The 27297-nt window shown below is 49.1% G+C and overlaps 1 protein-coding gene across 1 annotated transcript in view; it reads right to left on the bottom strand.

Annotated features, from left to right (window-relative positions):
- The window catches only part of LOC142567741 (osteomodulin-like), a 297596-nt gene extending 271034 nt beyond the window's left edge, over positions 1-26562 (bottom strand). The window contains exon 1 of the mRNA XM_075677919.1: positions 25684-26562. Coding sequence (XP_075534034.1) covers positions 25684-26456 — 773 coding nt within the window. The 5' untranslated portion in view covers positions 26457-26562. The remainder of the gene's footprint in view (positions 1-25683) is intronic.
- Between the last annotated feature and the right edge of the window lie 735 nt (positions 26563-27297).

Genomic DNA, 27297 nt, shown 5'->3' with positions numbered 1-27297 from the left:
AGAAAATAAAAATTGGGGTTCCATGCGTTGAAGAGGTCCTCAATGGGATGAAAATTCGCCGTCGACTGCGATGACTTGGCCTACTCGCCTTGGCATCGAGTCATAGAGCGCGGCCACTAGCTCCGGACGTCCGCGTAGTGCTTCCCACTCTTCCTTCACGGCATGCCAAAGCTGATCCGCTGTGCCACCACACAGGCGCCGTGAGGCAAGAGTCTTCTTCAACATTGCCCAAATATTCTCGATGGGGTTAAGATCAGCCCCGTTAGGCGGCCACGGAAGCTGACGCACGGCGTAGCTCTCCAGAAGTGCACTCACAGCGCGGGCTTTGTGCACAGGGCTGCGGTCATGCTGGAACATGTAGCACCCGTCCCGGAATGGCCCGTCCAGAACGTATGGAATCAAGTGCTTGACGAGGAGTTCGCAGTACTTCGACCCAGTGAAGGAGCCCTCAATCCGCACGAGTGGGCCAAGGCCGTCCTTACTGATGGCGCCCCAAACACTAACCGAGCAGCGGCCGCTGCTGAGCACGCTGTGGATGTGGCCGGGATCATATCTGGGCATATGAGAGAGCAGTGATTAACATATGTCGGGTACAAAACTTAACGCGCAGCCACCTCACTCTGCTGTAGAAAAGAAAATAATGAAGGCTTAAATCATACCCTGTCTAACATTCAGCTCGCTGATATGCAATGACACAAAAGAAACACTTCGTAGTCAATACTGCGCCTACGTGTAGTCATGCAGTAAGACGAGAAATGAGGCTGTACAGCATTCTTAAGGCTAGTATGCGTTGCAAACAATCCCTATTTTTTAGCACTGACTAGCTATGCAAACTTTACCCGCAACTTCCCTCAGCTGCAAGGATGACAGGTCGTACCTGCTGTTCAAAGGACGCCACAGACGCTGCTGTTGGTCCCAGCGTGTGCTGAACGTTGACTCATCCGTGAAAATGACCTCCCGCCACTCCTCTGCAGTCCATTGCTCGAACGCTCGGGCAAAATTCAGTCGCTCTTCCCTCTGCTTCGTCGTCAGGTGCGGCTACTGAGCGGCAACGCAGTTCATGAGACCTGCCTCTCGCAGTCTGCTCCTGATAGTCTCGCTGCAGCAACTGAGGTCCAGTGCATCGCGAATTTCGCTGGCGTTCAGAAAGGGGTCAACAACAGCGGCAGCAACTATCTGTTGGTCCTCTTCCAACGTTGTAAGCCTTGGCCGCCCACTGCGCTGAGCATCAGCAATTCTGCCGTATTCATCCCTATAGGCTTGAATAATGCGGTTCACCGATGTTCTGCTCCTCCTAGTACGGCGGCAGATTTCACGCTGAGGGACACGTTCTATGCTAAGCCGCACGATGCGCCTTCTCTCCTCGATCGGCACCCGGGATGGCATTTTTGCGACGAAACGAATGCGACCGTTCTCGTTTTTAAACATTTCCTAGTCTTCCAGTGTCCAATGGCTGGACACAACCATATCTGGATAGCAGCGCGCACTACAAAGCGCGTCGCCGACACCATTCCAGAGAATAAAAAGGAAATATTGAACGCCGGTGTCCTATTGGCCCCTTTGCTGTGGCACCGCGGATCAGCTGCATCATACCGCGAAAGAAGGGTGCGAAGCACTACGCGGACGTCCGGAGCTAGTGGCCGCGCTCTATGACTCGATGCCAAGGCGAGTAGGCCAAGTAATCGCGGACGACGGCGAATTTTCATCCCATTGAGGACCTCTTCAACGCGTGGAACCCCAATGTTTATTTTCTTCCGTGAATAAACTTTCACGAGCGACTTGTCTTTCCGATTAGTCTTTCCAATCATCTCTTTCTGACGGTACTTTTGTAAAGAAAGTTTCATAACGGACTGTGTATTGTAGTAGCGAATTAAAGCAGTGTGAAGAGGCGCACTGCTATAGTTAATAAACCCACTGCTGGAGACAATGCCGGAAAAGTAATATCGACAGAGAACCCGCGCCGGCAGTAAAGCTTGGCACCTGCAAGCGCGCGTCACCGTAGCCGCCGTTGCGGCTGCTTTCGTTGTGTTGTCTAAAATCGAGCAGCGGTGGACGCCAGCGAAATGCACTCATATGAGCGGTATGGTGAATATAAGCAAAACAACATTAAGAACGAGTCTTCGTTCCTTCTCAGTGGCGCGGTTTGACGCCCCGCGGCCGTCCACTACATTTCGTCAGCGCCATGTGCTAAACTACCGGCGATGCACAGTCCCCTTCGTCGCGACCGTCAGCAGCAGAGCAACCGAACGGCGCACTAGAAATTTATCAAGCGTGACAAAGATCCGTAAGAGAGAGAGGGCGAAGTCTGGCGTCACTCGGGGCACTCTCGCCGTCAGCGCGCGGAGCGAGATAGCAGCGCCCCGGTGCGGCCCCGCAGCCGCTCCGGCCAGCGGTGCCGTGGTCCGTTTACTTTTTTGGCCGATAGTACATGATATATGCATTTAGGTGTATTAAATTTGGGGCATTAAAATGTCGCATACTTAAATTATATTGTTGCATATTTGAATGATTTTCTTTGTTTCATTGTCAGAATGTCGTATACTTAAATTATAATTTTGCATTATTTGCATGACTTTCTTCGTTCAATTGTCCTACGATTTATTTATTTTCTTTCCGGACCCTATATTTCTTTTTTATTCGCGTTGAGCGTTTACATTAACATTTTTTGCCCGCATGCACGCCGAGGCTGTCTTCTCTTATGTCGACTTTGGTTGCCACGCCTTAGTGATTTTGTTATTTTGAGCTATGATGCCAGGTGTGCCAGTCCAGGAGGTGAAGCACATTATGATACAATTTGGTTAATTCCTACTATATTGGTGCTAACTGCGCCAGCACCGTTAATTTGACCTACTCTGCGACAAATTCTTCTTTCTAGTCTCGTTCACAGCGACATAGTACATTTTACAGCGAAGCTGTATAGGGCTAGGGTTCCGTGCATTCTTGTTCTCCGTGAAAAAAACTACCATCATCGATGGCTCATACTCCCTTAAGGATTCATGCTCCCGTAAGCAAGCAAAAAAAAAAATATGCAATGGCTCATAGCCCCGTAAGGCAGAGGCTACAACCACTCAGCAAGTGAAGTGAACCGTGCTGTAATTCTCTCTACTCGCGCATACAACATACAGAATAGCATGTCGGAAGTTCTCATCATCAGTGGCTCATAACCCCGTGAGCAATGGCTCATGCACCTACAAGCAAAGCAAAAAAATGTAATGACTCATTCCCGTAAGGCTCATGGCTACTCACTTTGCGTGAATTAGCTGCGATGACGCTGCCCCTGTTGCCGTTGTCGGTGGTTTTGAGGTCGACGTGGATGTGTCGGTACCGAAAAATTATCGGTTTAAGCTTTCCGTGTTGCAGAAATCACCCTTACGATGCCACAACGATCCAGCCTATCCGACCACCCAGCGGCGTTCGTGCATCGATTTGTTATTATCAAAGAGTGTGATTGCAGCTGCGAGTGAAGTAATGACCACCGATCAAAACAATAAATGAGTTTGCGTACCTATGTTCAAAATTATGTGTCACCTCCGCGTCGTGTGCTAAACAGCTTCGCTGGTCAACCGCCTTCACAGAGAGGAATGGCTCATGATTTTTTTTTTATAAATATTTGTTTCTTTTGGGGTAAATAAGTAAAAAACACCGTACAAAATATATAGATATGATAAAAAATGCCCTGACTAAAAGGTTAACCCGTATTGATCTGCCACTTTAATTGTAAACAGTCATAACAGTGGACATTTTACTAATCAATGTGATCATGTTACAGAAAACATACAGCTAGTGGCTCATTTTGACTAATAGTGGTGTTTGGATTAACATTTCACGCAATAAGCAGATTATAAAACATTTTTCCTCTTTATACCTTCTGCGACTCACCACGATTCTCTAGAGGTGCGAAGGGGCCGTTTTATGACCAAAAGGCCAGATAGATAACGTGCGCCAAACCCGTGTGAGGTCTTCAAAGAAGACCTTGTTTTCAAAACGGAGCCGCTTCATCGCTGAGCTTCGACGTGTACGCAGGGATTTGTGACACTGAAAAAAGACTCACTAAGCAGGGAACAAGACCCCCCCGAGCACTCGCGAAGGTGCTGGTAATGTTGCTGCGAGTGAGTGGAGAGTGATAGGTTGCTAGATTAGTCAGCGAGGTCCCCGCTGTCTCCCCATGATTCGTATCAACGCAGGAAAGGTCCCCCATGCCCCGGCGATGTCTACGTAAGTAGCTTAGCCTGAAATAGGGGTGACGTACGTAGTAGCCGGACGTACGCTTTACAAAATGGTTAAATTGAGCTCTAGCCTAACGACATGAATGCGAGGCGACGCTCCGTAACGGAGCACAAGAATTCATGCAGAATGCATTAAATATTCTTATTAAGTTAACGAATAGGCAAGCTTGTCGTCATCGTGCAATCATCAGATGCATTTGCTGTAGGCTGCGTTCTCCATAGCATTCCAGTCAACGTAGTGTATCCAGGAGACGACGGCAAAGACCGCGACTTTCCTCCTCTTTCACCCTTGCCCTCTGTCGTCTCCGACGCCTGCCTCACCGAAATCGAGACGCTGGGTTCCCTTTGTTCTGGCTCATCGAATACTCGCTTTTCTTCATTTGGTTCTGAAAAAATTTACCTTCTCGCATCCCCTTCTTCGCGCTCATTGAACACAAAAGAAGCATTTGCTTTTAGAACGCACCGCGGAGGCGCCCGTTCCTGCGGCGAGCGTTGGAGTCGGCGTCACCGAGCGAGCACTGCGAAAGATTAAAGGGAACGCGGGGGGCAGCGGCAGGTGAATGAAAGACGCGAGGAGAAAAGCGGAGAGGAGGGTACTGCGGAGCAATGAGGCGGAAAACGGAGTAGGGTATGGCGAAAGGGCGAGGAGGAAAGCAGAGTGCCGGCATGATCGGAGATGCGGCCCGCGCGGAAACGAAGCTCTGGCGTGGGCTTCGCACCCACTTCGCATCCGCTACTACGCCTGCTGCGGCGCCACCGCTAGAGAATGCGCTCTACGCGAGTCAGGCGTTCCAGTTCTTTCTTTCTAAACAATGAGCGATGCAACTGGCCGAAATGTTTTTTCTGCCGCTGCTGCTAAAGGCAGCAGCGGCAGAAAAAACGACGGACCAACTCTGCGGGCCGATCGGTCACGTGATGCGACGTCACGGCCCGCAGCGGTCCGGTCCGGCGCAGAGCACATCCACACGGTGGACCACCATAGCAGACGGCAGAGCAGACCAACCGGCTACACTCTCGGCCAGAGTGTTATCATTGTTATCATCCCAGCTCGAGTCCCACAAACCTGGGAACTGCTCAACGAGGGATACAAAATAAAGAACCTCCTCGTCACTCCAAGAGGACACAGTGTTTAAAAAATATATCTGGGGCCGTATTCTGTAGCGGTTCGCTTTGGAACCGGTTCGGTTTGGCTGTAGCCATTGGTCGGCGCTTCGTTGTCGTCATCACTGGTGTGCGGGACGACAAATTTTGTTGACGTCACACAGGTTGCCAATCATCTGGAAAGGAACAGTTCCCTGCTACGAGAGGAACCGCGGAGAAGTGGTTCGCTCGAGGGTCGCGCGCAGTGGCGAGCATGATGTCGAGGGTTGCTAGGGCAACTGTGGCTGCCGGCTAGTCTCGCGCCAGCTGACGAGCCGGCACCTAGACGAGACGAGACAGACACGGCAATGGCGGCTCCTTTGGTTGTGCTGCTGCTGGCGAGCGCCGAGGGACAACGACGCGACGAGAGGCAACGACGCGACGCGTTGGCATGGCCGAAGAAGAGTTTCGAAGGCATTTTAGGCTCTCCAAAGACATAGTGCGACGTCCTTGCGATGAGCTGGAAGAACATCTCGGACCTCAAAGATTTCGTGGTGTCGACACAACGATGAAAGTGCTGTGCGCGCGGCGGTTTTTTTGCCACCGGGAGCTTTCCAGTGCGTCGGGAATGAAGAAGCGGTTGCACTGTCGCAGCCTTCGGTCAACCGGATCATTACAGCCGTCGCCAAGGCCATTACGGTTGTGGGCCAAGAAAAAGGATGGGTTAGATTCCCATCCGTGGCGCAACAGAAAGCCGCCGTCAGCTGCTGGCCCAACACACACGACGCCTTTGCTAGGTAGGGGTGCTCCTCGACAAATGAAACGAGTATTTCGCGCTGCCTCGCTGAAATATGAGGACCCAGCCGCCTGTTTTTGTGCGACGACATCGTTTCGGTTCGGCGCGCGAACAAGTCCGAAACGTAAACAAAGCGAGGCAAGTTGTTTGCATAACGTATGACACACCATCTAGCGACTAAATAAGAAAACAACACAAATAAAATTACAACTCCCAGTAGCCGCCTGCGCCGCAAGGTCACATTTATTACTGAAAGTTATATTTGCAAGTGTTCTATACAAACCAACGTTTTTTTTTTATCAAAGCAGCAACATCCTTCAATTGCTATACCGTCCCGCAAGTACAAACAAAAATGATGACGTGATCTTCCGGCAGACCGCCGCTCGTTGATTGGTTCCCCTCACGCCGCCCCGTTCCACTCTTTCTCCGAGTGACGTAATCCAGACGTAACAGCCAGACCGAACCGGTTCCAAAGCGAACCGCTACAGAATACGGCCACTGCTGCACGCACGTGTAGGCGGAACGGCGGACATAAAACGACTGGCATGACTGGATTTTGCTGAGCCGTAAACTAGATTGGAATTGACTGAAGACACTCTGTTGCCGGAAGATATTCGTTGGCTACGCCAAAATCGCTGCGGTTTGCATGCGGTCCGCCGCCAAAACTGAAGCGGGAAAAGTCTCGGCGATTTGTTGGACCGCGAGGGCCGCGGTCTTGCGCGGACTAACGGCAGTACGCACGAACTGGTGACGTCCTATCACGTGATGCGCGGACCGCGGTCCAAAAGAGCAATTTGGTCCGTCGTGTGGATCGGCCTTAAACGAGCTGCCCGAGCAGAGGCTCAGCGCCATCAGCGCCACCGCCGAGATTACCTCATCCTTCAGAAACAAATTTTGCAATAATGTATCGCGAATTCAAAAGGCCTCAACATCAGTGCTCGAAATTACACAGTATCGTAATCGTGGGTGAAATATTTTTTTGTTTTCGCGAAGTAAACGCCTCCTATGTGCACGATACACCTTGCGACTGGTTTGTTCAGCACGCGGTGATTGCCGTAAACTCGATCTCCTGAAAGCGTCGCGCGTTGCCGGTGTTTTTCTGCGACCATTTCGCAACGGCCGGATCCGGTCGCTGATAACCGACGGCTGCGTACGAGTCAGCCAGCAACCGAATGCTCGCGTGACGAAGCTTGCATACGCTTCGCGTATACTACGCTGCGAACCAACACGTGACCTTTCTCATTCAGACAGCGCCGATTCCGCGGCGCTTCCGCTTTCTGCGGCAGCGCGCAAACCCCGCGACGATGTTTGTTCGCCACGGTGTTTCTCCACTGACAAGCGACGATAACCGGCACTGACGAGTAAACAAACTTCGGCTACGGTATATATGACAACAAGCAACGCAGTGATTCCATTTCAAAGGAGTACTGACGCATTATGTCCAAGATCTGGAAACTGTACCACATGCTTATCGCACGTAAATTGATGACACCTCGCGGGTATCAAGGTTCGGAAACTTCTGCAACATCATCATAGTCTTCATTATTATCGACCTACTTATGTCCACTGCACCACGAAGGCTTATTATCCTAGCGATCAACAATTACCAATGTCTACTGCCAGCAGGCACCATCTTATGCCCGCAAATTCCCTAATTCTGTCACTCCACCTACAGCATATCAGCCGTGTACGCTTTTCTTTGTGCCCATTCTGTAACTCTAACACACGACCCGTCGTCCACCCTACGCATTACATGGCCAGCCTAGCTCTGTCGTCTCCTCTTAATGTCAACTAGAATGTGTCGTAATGTCTCTTAACGTTATGCCTAGCATTTTTTCGTTCCATCGTTCATTGTGCGGTCCTTTCCTTCAAAACTTCGCTGTTAAACTCCTGCCCCATATCTTAGTACCGATGGAATGAAATAATTATATACGTTGCTAGAATAGCGGTAAACTGCCGGTCATGATTTTGGGACACCTGTCGTATGAGTTCCAGCGGCGCTGTAACGTAAAGCTATCCCAAATTTTTCTATTCCGATTATGCAATCAGCCCGTCACGATTGGTCAAAATATTTTGCAGTCACCACCTACTGCGCCGTTTTGTCACGCGATATCACGAAAACCGCGAAAGCGCCCCATCTGATATGATATGTGCACATTGCAGTTACGCATGTTTATACCGAACGAAAGAAAAATAATTTCTCATTCGACGCATCCTTTTACCAATTACTATTGGTCAAACCTGTTCGGGCTACGCTCACTGTACTTGTCTGCCGCGCGACGTCACAAAACCACGAAAACTCACCACGTCAAAGTGACGTGCACGCGTCGAGAACGCATTATGCTGAACAAAACTGAATAGCCGGACATTGTCCCGTTCCAAAACGAATAGAAGATGGCTGCCCGCCGATCGCTGTTGCACTGGCTGCTCGGAGCTGCCAGGGAGCATGGATATTGCGTATAACATAAGATTTTTCTGTGGCAGTATAACGTTATCGAGGCCTTTTGGCACGTGTACGACATCGCTCTGTCTACTCTACTTTGTTGAGAATCTGTTTTAACGGCATTTTTAACCTTCCGCTGCACGTCGCCGCAATTTTCGACCGGCCACCACGTACCAATCGCGTACCAATCGCAGACGCCTGCACCATCCTCCTCATCCAGTCATGGAGTCACTGCGCTGGCTCGGCCCCATCGGAACTCTCTTTTTGAGCATGCTCCTCGCCTCTTTTCATCCAACTAGATACGAAAAACTGCTCGATGTAGGCAATGTTATTCACTTTAAAATCAAAAGCAAGGGACATCCCATAAGCGAGAAGGGCTTTTGATTGGGCTGTTTCAAACAACGCTGCAGGTTACCGCTTGATGCTTGCGTCGGTGCTTGCGTAAGTTTGACGTCAGGAGATTGGCATAAAAACAGATTAGAATAGCTTTACCTTATAGGCTCCGAATTTGGTTTAATTCTTCTGTATGCATTTCGTTCTCATCATTCGGGTCCTCGTTTTGCTATGTGGCCTACATAAACGCACTTGGTGCGTGCCACGTCTCTTTTCTGTTCTTCGTCTTTTGACTGGTTTATATGTCAATAAACGCACTGTTGCAAGGATTCTAGAGATTGACTGACAATCGTGAACTCTTGCTTCTTGGTCGGCCAGTAAACATTACCTTAGCCTACTGCGTATTAATCTAAAGACCTGCACTCTTAGAAAATGTCGGCTAAAGTCCTCAATGTTGCAAGCAATCTCCATCCTTGCGGAACCGTACAATGTCATTAGCTCAGAAGCTCCCTGTTTATCCACGCTTCTAATCCTTCCCAATCTAAGAGCTTAACACTTCAAAGGATGCAGTGAATGGCGTTGGGAGATTGTGTCCACTTGCCAGACTCTTTTCCTAATCGGTATCTTCCCGCTTTACCTCCATAGTCAAACATCTGTTACTCTCGAACATGCTTTCCAAGCAATTGTACTTAATATCGATCCCCGTCACCATCCATCGGCACGGCATGCGCACGGTCTGCGGATTTCTGACGGAACGGATACCGAGCTCAGCGGTGTCCTCGCTTGTTCGCCAGTTGCTCAGCACCTCTCAAAGATGGCTGCCATCAATAGGTACTCCAGATTGTAGTGTATAGAATTAAGGCTGCAGTACACTTTTTATAAACATTTATTAAGGCATTCACATATGCTTCCGATTCTTCTGGACTACGCAATGACTCCATGATTTTAGTGTCTCTACTGAACAGAACGCCTTTTTGTAATCACTGAAAGCCGCATATAGAGGTTGGCCTTACGCCTCACACTTCCAAACTATCTGATTGGTGACATGAATACGCGATCAATTGTTTAACATCCTTTCCTGTAACAAGCCTAGTCCCTGGGTTGGCTAAAATCAGCTGTTTCTATAGACAGTTACCTTGGCGAATAGTTCGCAGAACATTGTGCGAGAACTATGGACGATGATTGTCGAAGTAAACAAATAGCGGGAACGAACGAACGAACGAACGAACGAACGAACGAACGAACGAACGAACGAACGATCGAACGAACGAACGAACGAACGAACGAACGAACGAACGAACGAACGAACGAACGAACGAACGAACGAACTAACGAACGAACGAACGAACGAACGAACGAACGAACGAACGAACGAACGAACGAACGAACGAACGAACGAACGAACGAACGAACGAACGAACGAAAGTTTTCTTTGACGAGTCAGAGAAGCGACCAAATGCGTAAACGACAGAAAGCAGTCAAGGGTTAACTTTAATCACGAAGGTGAGCCCTAATGGGCCTACAATTCTTCAGTTCTTTAGTGTCTGCCTTCTGACCGATTAGAATGATGTTGGAATTTTTCCAACCGTGTTGCCATGGAACAGAGGCAGAATATTGGGTTTATAATACTCAAGGTCGCAATATAGTATCTATGTCCATACCACTACACTTCCAGGCTCGGAGTGCCACCTAAAACCGAGAAACAAGATGCTGTGAGCCACAAGGGCTATACTAGTCAAAGTGCAACCTCAAGGAAGGCCCACTCAGCTTCGAAACGACACTTCTTCAGGAGATCAGAAATTGTACCCCCCTGGAGCAGCCACTGCATCGCTCATGACTATTGCAACCTATTGGATTGATAACACTAAAATCTATTTCAAAATGCCTCCCTGGCGTCATCAACAATATTGTCACGCCATGCCACAGAGCAATACTTGGTGGACATCGATCATGCACCATAAGGCTCGGTATAATGTTGTGGCTTATAAAAAATCGTTCAGAGCCAGTCGACAGTGATCGTCAATGTAAGCGAATAGCTGAAAGCTTCCAGGAAGCTATTCGCGTCATTAACGTGTGTATTCTATACCTCGTATCACTTACATACATAGGAACTAGCTTACACTGTGACCCGCTCGCGTACGCAATACACACCTCGACCTTCTTGTTAGACAACTACGTAATTGCTCCAAAGAAATGCTTCAACTATGGGGAGATGGATCCTTTGTCTTCCCGCACAGCAGTCCAGGCCACTGTCACACGCAAGCTTCCCTCGCGCCAAAGTCGCTATTTGAAATGTCGGGCCCGTGCGTCACGTGCCCGGTTCCCGCATTGTTCGCTTGTCACGCTTTGACACGCTGCAGACTGCACTGCTTTCGGAATCGGTCCACGGAAACGTTTATATGCAACATGAAAAAGCTGAGCCGAATAAAGCTTCCGTGAAGAGCTGCGCGCGTACCTTGGCTGCTCTCGTGTGGCATCCGCCGTGCTCGCAGCTAGCTTGACGCGTTTGCCTCCTCAATATCGAAAATGAAAGTGGTTCGCGTCAAGTCTTGTGGCAAATGACAAATGAGTTGGAGCGCTGTGATTCCGTTGTCTCTTTTAGGAAGTTCCTTGAGGATGCCCTCCAGTATAGCCATAACACTATACAGTGACGGGCTAACAGAAACCAATGCAGAATCCGTGTCATAGCGGACCTACGCGTCTGGTTCCCTGACGTCGCGGAGAAGCGTTGGGCTCATGATTGCGGAATTCTGGGCTCAAATCATGTCGTGGCAATTTTTTTTTTACATTCCTGCAATATTATTTTCTCGTTTGATTTCTGCCATGCCTGTTTTCTTATGCTATGCTTCACCACCACGCCTGACATAGAGGGCTCTTGCCAAGGGGAGCGAAGCGACCCTCTGTGTAGCCCAGAAGAGGGGCGAGCGGGCCTTAGGTAGATGCCACTTTAGCGGCCGCAGACCAATGAAAAATGACGCGTTGTTGAGTTGTTACTGTGCGCCTCAGTGAGACGGGCCCAGTCACTGACTAGCGAAACTTTGTGCACATAGCATACGAGGGAATAGAACGGAAGCCGCTAACTTTAGCAACTGAGGGGGCCCGTCTTAATAGTTTACAGAATATTATAAGCTCACCGCCTTTGCGTAGAGGTTTCGAGGCCTCGTGGCCAACTTAAGTGTCTCGCACGAAGCCGGCGATCGAAATAGTGTTTCTGCGTCATTTGTGCTTGTTCTTGCACGCTTCTGCCATGACCTTCTGGGAGGCCGTTAGTCTCGGCGTGGAAGAACAGACTTTGACGGGCGTGTCAATGCTCAGCACCATTGTCAGGTTGGGTACTTATTAAACCCATCTTGCTCATCTGTCATTTTATCCTTGGTTGCCCCTGGGGCCTTCGCCTGCTCTCTCGGGCTCGATGAAAGGTCGGTGTAACTGCTATGTCCCAAGTGGTGGAGGTGTGCCTCAGTCCTGAATCGTCTGCCTATCCGGTTTGCTCTTTGGAACTTTGCTTTGGAACTTTGGAACTGGCGCCCACTGTCTCCCAGCGTGCCGCAGGACGAGCCAATTGGTGTTTTTTTCCGTTAAGATCCCGGCACCGCAAGCTGCCGCCTCTTAAATGGTTAGCGGTGACCAGCAGGATCCCAATCTGTTCGCAGGACTTCGCGGTGAATACGTAGAAGACCAGAAGACCGCGGCGGAGTGAGACATGGCGAAGGGGAACAAGTGTCGCGAAACGACGCGAACAGTCAAATATATAGTAATGATCAACTATAACCGAAAATAGGATCCAATTTGAGTTCTGCTAGCCGATGCGACGATCTCCTTAAGCTCAGTCGCGTCTCATTCTTCCTCGTGGGCGTGGCGATGACCTGCTCCTTGGTGTACAGCCTTCAAGAAGCAGCTTGTACAAAATTTTGCCACACCAGCTGTTTGTTCCGGCCTGATGAAAAAAAGAACTTGTCGCTGGTGAACAATACATCGGCAAGACGTATGCATAAGAATGCATAATGACCTCAATGAGCCGACCGTGACAATGCTTGCGATAAAGATTCAAGGGCTGCTGACAGATGGTTCTTCGTGCAAAGGATTAGCCCACAGGAGACAGTCACATTACTGCATTATTGGGAATAACAATACCAAAAAACTTGTCTGATGAAGTTGAAGAATAAGCCACAGTTCGTTCTTTGTATAAATTTTCGTAATAGCGATGTTTTACCCTTGCGGCCGACATTGGTCGTCAGAAATAAAGGGACTGCGCACTTCGTAAGCACGGGGTAAGCCTATATGCAAAAGCACCGCCGAAAGAAGATTATTTGCTGCCGCATCCCCGTCAACGAGACGACTGCCTTGTGCCATCGAGCGCTAAACCTTCTTCGTCGCAATCGTGCGCGCTCAAGCAGTCGCGTTGAAGGTCCTATATACAGTGTTCCGTGCCTCCCGTGTATCGCGGCGTAGGCCAGACATCTCAGCACATAGCGCATTGACTTAGCTCTCGCCCCTTAGACCAAGGCGTATTGTGTGCACCCGAGTGACGTCCGCAGATAATTTTCAGGCACCGCGTATTCAGGTAGCGCCGTTGTTTCAGCCGCCGTCCTGCCCATCCTCACGCTTTCCCACCATTGGACTTGCGTGATTGGTTTGTGCGGTCACGTGGAATGGGAAAGATTCCATTTTTTTTTTCAGGTAGCGCGCAGTACACCACGGATGAAGACTTACTGCACGGAATACAGTTTCAAAACAAGCATTGCTAATAGGTGTAGCATGACACAAACGAAAAGCTATTTACATTTTGCAGGCGTATTGGGAGGTTCGGAGTCTAGCTAGCGGCACTCCGTGTGGGAGGGTAATTAGAGGAGCGGGAAGCTATATACGAGTATATATACAAGAGAAAACGCTGCACTTGGCCAAGAGGCAACAGCCGGGGCCAACCTCTAAGCTTCGTCGTCGTCTTCACACCGCTGACTCTTCTGAACCCATTATGTGGTTCCCTAAGTGCATCACTTTTTCCCCATCCACTTTGACAGTGCCAATATTACGGCTTGCGAGTCATTCTGTATACCACCGACGATATCGTAACTCGCCTGTAGGAGCTCCTCTTATCCTTGTCGCCTTTGCATTTGTAGATCAAGTTCATCTTGTTTCATTTTCTTCGTTTAAATCACTTGCTCCATGGCATAAGTCAGCCGTGTCTTGCTTTTTGGATAGAGGTTTCTGATTAACTGTATTGGGAATTCATCGGTTACTGCGGCAGTGTTATTAAGGACATTTTCTTCTGCTTTCTTGCCAGCAAATTGTTTATGTGCTAAATCTTCATTTCTGGGGCTTATCGGTTGTTGCTTGATCTGTGTGAGTCTGATCTACGCTTTCTTTTGTGCCGACGTTATCCCTAATAATGTCTACGTTGTATCGCAGCGCATCGTCTCTTTCGAAGGCGGTACCGCCTTCATCCCTTGTAGCCGTTTCCGAAATTTTAGTTGGATCTCCGAGTGTTCTTACATGCTTCCAGAATCGTTTAATGCGCCCCAGCATCTTTCGAGAACGTTACGCACCCAACGATCACTTGGGCATTTCATTTTCTCTTGCACGAGCTCACTAGCCATCTTGTTGTTTTCTCGGCATTCTTCTTTCCTATCTTCTTCTCCTCTTTTCCTCTCTTCATTCCCTCCTCCCGAAAGAATAGGCAGGCGTTGTGCCCTTCTCGGTGGCAGTTGCCAGCTTGCTCCCTCCATGTTTCCCTTGTGTGTTTGTATGTTTCTATATCTATTATGCAGAACTATTACGTCAAACTCTTGCCTTTGAGTTGTTGACAAATTCGACTTCGCCCTTCCATCTGCTAGCCGCCTGGTTAGCTCAGATGGTAGAGGCTACGCCGAAAAGGCGATGGTCCCGGGTTCGAGTCCCGGACCAGGACGAATTTTTCTTCAGCTGCGAGGCTTTTCTTTCGAGGAACCCGCATGGGTTTCCTTTGCAGCTCATTGCTACGATTGGGTGTATGTCGCATTTTCTCTTTATTAATTTCCATATCCAAGAATAATAATTTCATCGAATAATCACCTCTCCTTCGTGTAATGCCAACTTTTTGGCTTCTCGATGATCCCTTGACCGCGGCTTAAGCTCTCCGATAATTTGCTTAATTTCTTTCTTCCACAACTTTAGCGGTTTAGGCGCGGTGGGGTTTCGGCGAGTTTTGAAGCGCCGACTCGGACGTGTTTCAAGCAGCGTCGCGCACCGCCAGATCTCGATCTACTCGGCGCAAAATGGTCAGCATTTGTTCATTCTGAGCCGTAAAAGCTACGCTTAATCATTTAAGGGAAATGTTTGCTTTGCTAGGAAGAGATTGTAAATTCAGTTCCTATGGATGTTTTAAGGGCACTTGCAAATATTTGCATCATTTGGTTTCTTCCATACATGGCGTGGTTGGACTGCAGGGTAAAATATTCCTAATTGGCTTACCTCATTAAATTATTTTTAATTAGCGTTAAATACGAATTAATAATCAACGTAGGAACGCGCAGGGTAGCCGTGGCGTCGCGCTGCTGAGCTCGATGCCACCACGGGTTCAGTCGCACCGCATTCTGGTGTGTGTGTGTGTGGGGGGGGGGGGATGCAACGACGCGCTCTCGTATCGTGCGTTGGGTGCATGCTAAAGGGGGTCTAAAAAGGAAATGGGTTCCCATCCCCGATTTGACCCTTAGTGTTACCTATGGAATATAAAAGCACCCTTACAAACATATAAGAGAGTCAAATGGCGTCATTCTGTCGCCGCCGCATCACCCCCCTCTCCCTCTTTCACAGGTTATTCTTTTCGACGCTTAATCACCCACCATGTAATGTCCCTCCATCACACGGATCGTAACGCTTTGGTCATCCTCTTTCAATTGCACGACCCCGCTCGGACACAAAAAAATTTTGAGCGTCGTTTTCATTCTTTATTATTTATTTATCATTACCATTTCCTTGCTAAGCTCCTAGAGACTGGAATGCCCTTCCACATCAAGTGGCTGCCGCCACGAGCTAGCTCGTCAAACTTGCTGTAATGCGTAACAACTTTTTCTCGCTTTGAAACTGAGCTGACGCGTCTTCTTTATTCTCGAATGCGTTGTATGCGCACCCCTTGTCCCTTTGAGGAAATGCATTGATGCCGACAACGTGCTCAGTGCGCCTCCAGCTCGGCCGTGCCGAATGTCCCCCACTGGGGCGCACTTTCGAGGCGTGTCACCGTGGGGACAGCGTCGTATCGAAGGGTTGCCTACGCGAGCTGCCTGGGCGGAAGCGGCGCGCTCGTTATCGCAGGCCCTGGCTCCTCACTTTACGGCCACGGTGCACGTTCGCAATCTTTGGCAGGCCGTGCGTACGCGCACGGTGTCCGCTTACGCCTTCATTCAGTCGGGAGCAGGTCGTACTCGGCTGTGACATACCACGCGGCCGGCACACACGGGTGTTCGCACGAAGTCAGAGCCGCCCTGTCGAAAACGACCCCGCATTCAGTATTCCCGTAACAAAGTGAAACCGTGTATGCTCGCATATATTATGTGGGGCATCTCCCGTGTGTCCATTTGTATGGGTCTCGCATATGTGTGGGGACGACCCCAAAGAGTCAGTTGATCTTGGCGCGACAGAAGTATACGCGCACCTGTAACGTCTATCGCATATGGTTTTTATACATATTGCGATAAATACCATGTAGCACAATGATTCTGGCGTAAAATCCGGGCCATCCAGCAAGCCCGTTAAGCTACCGAGGGCCTCTTTGTTGACCTCGGCGCGGCCTAGACCCAGGCCATCAACTTGTAGGATATGGTCACGTAGTGCTGACGCTTAAGAAAGAAGCAAAACTGGGAATGACGAAGCTAGCTTTTTATTGGGCGAACCTGTGCCCTCAAAAGCAGGATACACTCAAAGAACACAGATAGCAGCGAACACGGTCGGCGATCGTCGAAAATCTGATCAGCGGGTCAAGCGCGTCGGCTTTTATACATCACTCATCGAAGGTTCGAGAGTAATCGCTGAGACCCGCGTGTCTTCAAGAAAGTTCTACGCCATTCGTGTCGTGCGATGAAATCAGATTACTCAAGGTTCGGTGACAACAGACAGTAGATAGAATCATCGATTACTTTCGAGAAACTTCCGATACATGCAGCCGCGTCCTGCGCTGTGCGATAACATTAGTTAGGCGGTGAAACGTGGTCCCCGATAAAGATAAACAAGTACAGGTGTCAATATTCAGTAAAGTTGTCACACAAAAACTAGGTCTCCTACGCTTACGGATCCAGGTTCGAATCCTGCTGCCAGACGCACTTAACAGTTATCTTCAAGAGGAATATTGAATCTTACTCGGCGGGAACCCGACCATTGACCGACAGATCACCGACCTACCCAAGCGAAACCATGGGGTGGTACGCAAAGAAAGTTTTGCTTAAGAAACGATGAAATATGTACAAAATGATTGGGTGGCTTCAACATGACACGCCAGAACCTAATTTCGCTACCAAAAAAAAAAAATGGCGTACTGCTCACTTATCAATATCTCTTCCTTCTCTTACCCGCCGTGGTTGCTCAGTGGCTATGGTGTTGGGCTGCTGAGCACGAGGTCGCGGGATCGAATCCCGGCCACGGCGGCCGCATTTCAATGGGGGCGAAATGCGAAAACACCCGTGTGCTTAGATTTAGGTGCACGTTAAAGAACCCCAGGTGGTCGAAATTTCCGGAGTCCTCCACTACGGCGTGCCTCATAATCAGAAAGTGGTTTTGGCACGTAAAACCCCAAATATTATTACTCTTCCTTCTCGCCTTCATCTGTGTTGCTTAATATCTTTTTTCGTAAGCATTCTTAATCAACTAGCCTAAAACAAGGTTTATTGAGCTCAGTTTCTGGGAACTTCCTTTAAGTGAAGTCGGCGCGTGTGTAGCCACAAGTTTTGGAGCTGACCCAGTTCGTCTCGACCACGTTTACAAGTTTGTTGGACGAATCAGCCAGCCTTCTGCAGGCAGTTTCACAGATCTTGCCTCGACGCTCGTTCAGCCCAACCCGCCAGCGCGTACATGAATCGGACGACCAGATTTGGGCCCGAGCAGCCGACTCTGTCCGAATTTATCGAGTTCATGTAAGCGCTGCTAACCTCACTATCTACGTTTACGCCATATAATTAAGCCTCGTCCCTATCCCTAGCTCACAGAGAACGCGAGCGATGCATCAATTGTTATGTGTACCTTCCCTAGGCGCATTTTAAGAAGGGCGAAATAGTTACATGATTGTCCCTTTAAGCAAGCCTAAGCCAGAAAAGCTCACAAAACAATCCTGCTTTCCAGAATAATATAAGCGATAACGCAAGAACCCTTAGTGGCGGTCATATTACGAAATATGCAAAGTTAATTCATTTAACGCAGCGATCACACACAGTCTTCCAAAGTGACATGCCTCATAACCAACTCTTCAGGACTTTTAAAACCTCACCGGGTTTTGTGACCGTAGGTGTTGTAGCCTGGCTGGGCCCTTGTAGAATAGGCCAACCAATCATAGCCCAGGAAGCACGACGTGCGCAACGCTGGGTTCCTTGCAGCACCACCAGATGGCGCTCACCTCCGCGTATCCGGAGACGAGCGTCAATAAAATAACAAGAGCTTCGTGGTGCAACCCACCACCTCGTTCCACATGGGACGCCATTTGCAACGTTCATCCGTAAAGCCCCTGAACAAAACTATTCAGTGCGCTTAAGTATCCGAGCAGTTGAGCACCGAAGAGAAAGCCTAAAATTCCTCAGCGCACAGCTACAGGGCTAGACGGGGTTCTCGTTGGGCTGATTAATCAACTAGGGCCTAAAAGTAAGGAAGCTCCGTTGAAAGCAGCAGAAAAAAAAACTTTACAAGATAGTCGAATACTAGACTGTTGGCGACAAAGTAGAATGAATTCAATTGATAAAGATAAGGGAGAGAAAGGTAGAATTCACTCGTATAGACCGTTGACCATTATATCGGTAATATACAGGTTAGCAATGCAGGTGATTAAATTATAGGTGCAAGCATGGGAGAGCATAAAGGCACATTCCGAGAACTTAAGGATGGGTTCAGAACCGGTAGAGGTCGGGATGACAACTTATTTGTTCATACTCAGTGTATTTAAATATCAAGAGTAGAAAGAAAACCGTTGTATGTGGCCCTTTTAGATATTACAGGAGCGTATGACGACGTAGACTGAAACATTTTGTGGGATATTCTGTAAGGGGAATGCAGAGGCGATGATTGTCTGCGCACCTTTTGAGGGAGCGTTACCCAGAAAATACCGTTTGCGTTGAATGGGAAGGGATGAGGAGCGCGAATAAAGCTGACATTAACAAGGGACTGAGGCAGCGGTGCCCTTTATCCCCACTGCTGTTTATGATGTACATGGTGAGGATGGAGAGGGCGCTAGAGCAAAGTGATATCGGGTTTAATCTCTCGTACGAACTGGCGGGTACAGTAGTAGAGCAGCAGCTTCTAGGTTTGTTTTATGCGGATGACATTGTGTTGCTAGCTAACAAGCAAAGTGATATGCAACGTCTGGCGAATCTCTGTAGGCAGGAAAGCGATAAATTGGGGCTGAAATTTAGCTTTAAAAAATTAGGTGTTATGGTATTCAATGAAAACAGTGATCAGACAGTGTCAATACAAGGCCAGGAAATACCTTGGATGAAAAAATAGAAATACCATGGTATACGGATAAACGAAGCGAATAGGTATATGGAAACACATGAAAAAACAATATCAGTAAAAGGTAAGAGAAATGCGTACATATTAAAACACAGACCGCTATGAGGATACAATACGTATGCGGTGCTCTGTGATATGTGGAAATGTGTAATGGTTCGAGGACTTACATTTGGAAATGCGGTTGTTTGCGTGAAGTCAGGGGCAGAATCAGGACTCGATCATAACCAAAGTTCATTGGGATGCCTCGCAGTGGGCACTGACGGGAAGTCTTCAAGAGAAACTGTCCAGGGTGTAATGGGCCGGACAAGTTTTGAAGTAAGGGAAGCTCAAAGTAAAATTGATATTGAAGAACCAATGATTAATATGGAAGAAAGTAAACGGGCTGGGAGAGTATTCAGATATTTGAGAACATTGATTCACAGTGAAGGAAAATAACTAGGAAGCTTGCCAACAAGTATGCGACCATTATGGTCAGAAACACGACAAAATAGAACGTCAAACGCAAAGTAAGAGAGGCTGAGATAATCTCATGGGTGGCGGCAGTGGAAAAGAAACCTGCAATGAGCGACGACTTAAGAGGAAACAAACGAAATCAGAAAAGAAACAATTTATGATAACCGGAATTTATTACAACCTAAAGCCAAGCTCTTTTCGAAGCGAGATCAGGATGCCTTAGAACACGCACTTATAAAGCGAGATATAAAAAAGAAGAAGAAGCATGTGATTGCTGCGGTAAAGCTGGGGAAAAGACGGAGCAAGTTTCATTAGAATGGGAAGACGTCTGCCCAGCGGTCGATTTAGGCCACTCAGGCCTCCTGAAGGCCTCGGGTTCAGCGAGAGCAGGGGGATAGTAATCATGTCCGCAATGGATTGATTCGAAGTTTGGTGGAAGAAAAGTAGAGAGACGACAAACAATGGAGGCGTACAAAAGCAAAATTCCCAGTAAGGGTTCAGAAAGGTTGGTGGTGGGAAGGCTTCGTGCTTTTTTTTTTAACATCAGCAGAAATTAGCCAAAGAATAACAAGAGCTTTGTGGTGCAGCCTAACGGCTCGTTCCAAAGAGGACTCTCATAGCACCCACCCATCCATCCGTACATCCGCGGCCGCGGCGGTGGCAGTCGTGCGGGGGAAGTAAAGGACCAGAAAGCTCGCCTTCGCTCATCCTAGCCTGCACGGTGATGAGGAAGTAATTGCTTCTTGGGGATGTAGTGGAATGGAACTGCGCTACGTATGTATGCTCGTACTGCCTCAGAAACCATGGCGCGTTCAAGGCACCCGTCGTACTCGCTACACTCCGTTTCATACGTCAGATGCAACACTGTGCAAGCTGCGCAAGAAGTACGGTCGGCGCAGTTCATCCCTCGGCTCCTTCCGCTCACGCTTCGCTGCAGGCGCCAGCGGGGTTTGCTCGCGCGAGCGTGCACGTGAGGCTGGTGCGACCGGTGCGACACGCGTTGGTCTTTTCTAAAGGAAAATTCTTTTTTTTTTTTCATTCAGAACGGAGCTTATACAAAGATAATTTTCAGAAAATTTGGTGAAAATACACCCAACTATTTCGAAGTGCGAATGCAGCCACTGCAAATGTATCTCTAGACTCAATAGCGTTGCACCACATGTATGAAACCGAGTGTAGTAGTCAGCAACTCTGCTTAACAAAGTGCTCGGCATAATTTGTGTGCGCCCGCGATAGTGTGCGTGCGTGCGTCTGTTCATTGCGTACTTCACTTATATAGATTTCAACAAGTTGGATCTGCGGTATTTTTCTTTGGAGAAATTGACGGTTTGTTGGCAACTTGTGAGCGATACTACAAACTGCACAACACCTATTGAGAAATACGCTCCTTGCACACATCAACGACGGAGGCCCCTGGCAACTGTAGGCGATGTTCAACACATGGCAGCTATGAAAAGTTTCCCGCTCCGCAAGTGCTTCCGGCGAATACAGCATGCAAAAGCAGGACCTTCGAGATCTGTCTCTGTGACTTCGTGGAAGTGATCGCTGGGTGCTGGATTTGGACACTACATATGCAGGCGGAGAATTGACCCCAAAGCTAGATTGGGTGAAAATTCCTGACAGACACGTGGTGACATGGCCATCCCTCCCTCAAGTCAAATCAAGGATCCTGATTCCGGATTCGAGGTCCTTCCGATATGTTGAGCGAAGGAGATGAGCCTGTTACGATCAGGGGAACAGAAAAGAAGCGAGACGACAGACCGTGTCTTGCAACCCAGCTTTAGTGAAATAGCCGCGGATGCGCCGCTGCTGTGGGAGGTAGACGAGCAATGCCGCCGAGTATCTATACTGGCAAAATAGGTACAAGCGTACTCCCGGCCTGCTGCTTGCTTAGGGCGAGAGTTCCAGGCGCTTAGAAGGACACCTGTCTATCGAGAAGTTGGTGGCATGGGACAGCAAGACTCTTCACAGACTCCTCCTGCATATTCTATACATGTAATAATGTTTTGATCAACTGAAATACACTTGAAATTCGAAACTCCTGCATCACCGTACCACCACATAGACACACTACACTTCATGACACCCGACTTCCCTTCCGGTAGAGGAAGAATATTCCAGAGAGGACGTATACTTTAAGGAAAAAACACACCAAGGATTATTTCAAACGAAAGTGCGCAGCAGGAACGTCAAAAATAGGCATATCCACCGCATATTTAGAAATTATTTCAAGTGAAGCTTTTGTGAAGCGGGTAATAGATGCCTACGATTAGACTCGTACACATGACAAGAAAGAAAAGTAAGTGGTTACAATTACAACAATACTTTTAAATATGTAATAGATTACAGCACCCATTTATTGTCCTACGAAAGTAATTAAATTGTTGCAAACTTAATCGATTACTTTTAAGTTACTTTCCTTCGAACGTTAGCGTTGCACAGATAAACAGGACGGCCTAGTCTGGTACCTTCAGTGCGTCCTCTGCGGCCCGTCATATTTTACTGATCTGCACTAACAATTGACTTTGAAAATGTTTGTCCGTCATCGTTCCTTCTTTTTTGTTGCGAGTACATAAGCAGCGACACTAAAACTCGCTCTAGGAGGAAGAGTGTGGACATGTTCGCTCGAAGTGCGCGCTTGGGTTTTAGCGCATATACGGGATTGGCGCATAAGAGTGCGATTACGCAGTATCCATGGAGCGCAGCGCTTCTTTGTTGCGGCATCTCGGAGAAGACAGTCGTCAATGAAAGGCATAAAACATTGTCCGAATTTGAATACCTCGTATTTACGTCCCAAATGGCCGTCGCTATCGAGACATTCCGGCACCGGTTTATTTCGTCAGCATACATCTGGTAGAGCGTTAAGATGAGGAAACGTAAACCAATACTGAGGCCCGCCAGAACATGCGCATTCGCAAGACTGCTGCGGCGTGGCACCATCTCGGGCGTTCTGCCGTGGTTTTCACCAAAATCAGGTTCTCTAAGCTGCACCGCCTGTTACGGTTCGTCTCGTCACTAAAGTAACTGGTTACATGTGATTGGTTACTGAAATACAGTGAGCGGCACCGAGTAGACTAAGTAATTGTCAAATAACAAAACTTCAAAAGCGCAATCCATTACAAGTAATTAATTGCGTGTAATTCGTTATGTGCAAGTCAGCCTACAATAAAATGCGACGCATAAAGTTTGGCTATTTTTATCCTACATGCAACGTGTAATATCGCACATTGTTATTGCTCATGTGCCACACCATCTAACAGCGATGCCGACATGCAAGCACCAAGTCAGGCAGGTGGGCTGCAGGGCGAGGCGTCGATGCAGCAGCGCATCCACGACGAAGACGACGTACACGGCGCGTCAAAAATGACAGCTGCTGTGTTTCACGGAGAGCCACGAAACACATGCATTCAAAGCTCCTATGCCCCTTCCTTCACCGCACTGGCCCAGAATAGGCACGTACTTGCAGCGACAGATACCAAATTACATGGGCCCAATGGCTCAAGAAAGGGCTATCCCAAAAACGAGTAAATTGTAGAAATCGAAGAAGCCGTTCCATATCATTCGTTAAGCCATTATGAGGTCCGTTTGCTTTAGAGATACGTATGACATAATATGCGCACGTTTTAAGAGGTGAGTTATTGGTTGATTACACAGAAGATGCGCCCTCTGGCACTACGTTGTCGCTCCTGGACCGTGCCTCGCGTGCATGTTCAAACCGAAAACTAACCGCGGGCAGGTTGGCAAAGAAAGCTTTGCTTTAAAAGCTCGATCACCATTCAACATAAAGTGTCAGTGCGCGTCTGGTACATAGTACAGGAACGTCTAAGCACGCGTGAATCGCATTGTTTCCCCTAAGGATAGTGCTATCTCAGGCATCCATACGTATCCTAAGGCGCCTCGCGTAGGTACCCATGGTTCATCCACGACGCATAGAGTAAATGACGGCATCGCGATACGTGCGGTAGAGCCCTCCGCGCGAGGCGCCGACGCCCCGAAATCTGCCAGCGCAAAACTGTTATCGCTTGGCGCACTGCGTCAGAACCGGGCAGGAACAGCACCCGGCATCAGCCGCTTCGCTTGAGCGTTATCACACTTTCTCGAATGAAATATCCGTGACGAAAGCGGAAGAACTACGCACCAACACTGGTGCCCCACAATGCGTTCCGCCTTTTTCGCATTTTATACGCCCTCTTGTTGGTAATTAGGAAGTTCGTCATGTCCGCAGGCCCTTCCACTTTATCTCCAAGATAAAACCCCAGGTTGATTGGCCTTCGGCCAAGCAACGGAATGCTCGGAAGTCTGCGCCTCTTGTAAACATTTTGGGGCGCACCATGCTTGAGCACCTGGACTGTAACCTACACTTCTGGTATCTTTTCATGTCAATTGACAATAAGCACTCTCCAGTCGTATCTGGCAGCTTACTTGTGGCCAATGAGGAGAAACTATGGCAACGATTGCTGATTGCTGAAGGCGAAGTTTATGCCAATAATGAAATATGCTTAACGAGAACGAAAACTCTTTCAATCTTCATTTTTTCAGGTACTTTCAGGTAAACAGGACACAGCTCGACGCTTCGAAAGAACGTAGGCTGTAGACAACTTTGAGAGTGTCTGTGCTCACTCGGCGGCATATGAGCTGCTCCACGTGCTTAGCAAGGCCGTGAAGTCACAATTAACAACGAAACAATAAACGACAGGTCTTTCTTTCCGTCTTCTGGTGCTACGCTCTTTTAGCCTTTATATGCGCACTCCTCCCCCTTCCCCACCCGACAATATTCTTGACCTCTTGAGATAGACAGTTTTTTTCAGTGAAATGCAGTGTTACACAGCGCTTTCCCACCCATCGACCACCTGTCACGATATGGCGTTCGAGAAACCTTTTGCGCATTCCCACAACTGGTGCCAGCTTTATGTAACCTGTTGTCACCGGTACATATAGTAAGCATTTGCGACATGAGGCCACCGACCTGCAGGTCTTTCTACAGAATCTGAGCAATGTCATCATCGGAAGAAATCTTCGAAGCAAGATCCCGCGTTCCCTGAGTTGTGTACGTACATTTCCCGCTTTGTCACTTTGACAGCCAGACAGTTTTCGCAACGGCCACCCAATGACGATATTGTCCCCGCTTGTCCAACGCGCCATCTCCTTCGCGCATTGTCTCTTTAAGCGCTGTGCTTCCGGTGCCACTAAATACTGTTCGGCAAAAGTATTTTGTGAGAAAATCCGTCTTGTCGTCTCGCTCTTAGAGTGCGCTGGCGCGTTCAGCATCCGCTGGAGACTTTTGCCCGCTGCTTACTTATCTGTAACGAACGTATCACGAGGCCTGCAAGCTACGAGCTCATATTCTTGCAACTAAATAACAAGAAAGTAATTACACAGAGAGAAGATACGTTACGGCCACAGGGTGACCTCGAGGCCATTCTCGCAATCAAGTTATGCTCTCCTTTCGTAAAGTTCTTCTTTTTTTTCTTTGGAACAACAAATAAATGCAATTTCGATAAATTATGTACTGTTTCAGTAAACTCTCGTTATGAATATGCTTCAAATCCACTGCTGCGGCTTGTTCAGGCCGAAATAGAAAGTTTTGGTGAGTTGGGAATATTTCGCAGGTTTGGGTTCGGAATCATTTTCTTTTTCTCCGCCGCACGCAGCGCGCGAGGCCTGCTCACCTGAGATCGATGCTCTTCAGGCATCGTGCTCGGAGGGGAAAGAACTGGCGCTTCAGGACGATGGCGCCGTTGCCGGACCACACCAGCGTGCTCAGGTTCGGCAAGTCCGCGAGCGCGTCGTCATCGAGTTTGTGGAAACTCACAGCATCGACCATCAAATGGGTCAGATTCACAAGCGCTCCAATCCACTCGCGGCCGAAGCGGGTCACCGTGCTGTTCAACAGCGATAACGTTTCCAGCTGGTCCAGCGCACCGAAGAAGTTGGCACCGGCGTCCACGTAACAGCGCATAAACTCCAGGTTCTGGATCCTCGTCCAGCGTTCTGTCGAAACCGAAGGCCAACCTCCCATTTGACGCGTGTCCTCCATCTTAAATCTAGAATCGGCCACCTTAAAGGTGCCGACCTTGAGTCCGGTGAACACGTCCGGATTCAGGCTCGACGTAACGTTACTAAGGAACAACCGACTCAGGTTATAATCTCTAAGGTACTGGAACGGCAGCCTCAGCTGTTCTTCGCGCACAGCGGTGCACATGACGTAGTTCCCTATGAAGGTCTCGGTGCAGGTGCATGGGTAGATGAACTCCCGCGATGGACAGGACCCCTCGACAGCGGGCGCCATCACCAGGACGCATACGGTGAGGGCCGTGACGAGATGACACCGCCGAAGCAGATATGCGGCCAGGCGACGACCGCCGCGAACAAGCCGAAGACGGCACTGGTCGGCGGCCAACAGGCTCGTGGACGGAGGCAGGCGCTCGCTCGTAGTCTTCATGGTGCTAGCGCGGTGGAAGAGGCCGCCGGGAGCCTGCGAGTCATCCAGCTCGAGAAAGGAGCGTCGCTAGGCCTGTCGCCGCCGGCCTCACACACCGCCTTCTTTCCTTGGCACGCCTCGTGTGACTTTCGGTGGAAAGAGGAGCGGCCAGTGCTGCTGCAGATTACCGCCGGGCCGTCCCGATGGCGTCCAGCGGCCGTGTTGGGTTACGAAGGACCCTCCTCTTCTTCCCATGCTTGCCTTGCGCCGTCTCCAAATCTCTCGAGGAAGTCGCCTCCGGCTATCATCGCTCGGTGGGGGGGGGGGGGGGAAACTTGCCGATTCTTCGCTTCCCTTTGAGCACTCTCGCCCACTCGGGGCGACAATCTCCGTGCACGGTGCCGCGACTCAGCCGCTCCTCATTTTGCGCGTTCAGTCAATCGTCAATCGTATCGAAGGTTCTCACGCATATGCACCGTCCGCCTTGTTTTCATCTCGCATCGTTCTCCTACGCTCCAGTGCTGTATTGCGGGCCACAAGACAATCGCGCATTCGTCTTATGGCGTCGAAGGGCGCCGACCTTTCCTCGTGGCCGTGAAAAGCCAGATTAGGCGATTCGCAGCCACGAATGCGTCGAAAGCAGCCGCGCTTCCAGGTCTCGTATTCTCGTTTTCGGGTTAGTCTAGATGCATCAACCTCTAAAGGGAATTCCTTCAACGTGCGTAAACTAACTCAATTCGAGGAGATGAAAAATAGCTTCCCGACGTGATTCGCCTGTGGCGTCATTACCGCTGATAGGTCGGCTGGTAGTGTAAAAGAAGGCCTCCTCCACACTGCGTAGCACAGTACACTGGACATCTGT

This window comes from Dermacentor variabilis, unplaced genomic scaffold, assembly GCF_050947875.1.
Source record: "Dermacentor variabilis isolate Ectoservices unplaced genomic scaffold, ASM5094787v1 scaffold_14, whole genome shotgun sequence".
Taxonomy (NCBI): Eukaryota; Metazoa; Arthropoda; class Arachnida; order Ixodida; family Ixodidae; genus Dermacentor; species Dermacentor variabilis.
This window is presented reverse-complemented; position numbering and strand designations above follow the sequence as displayed.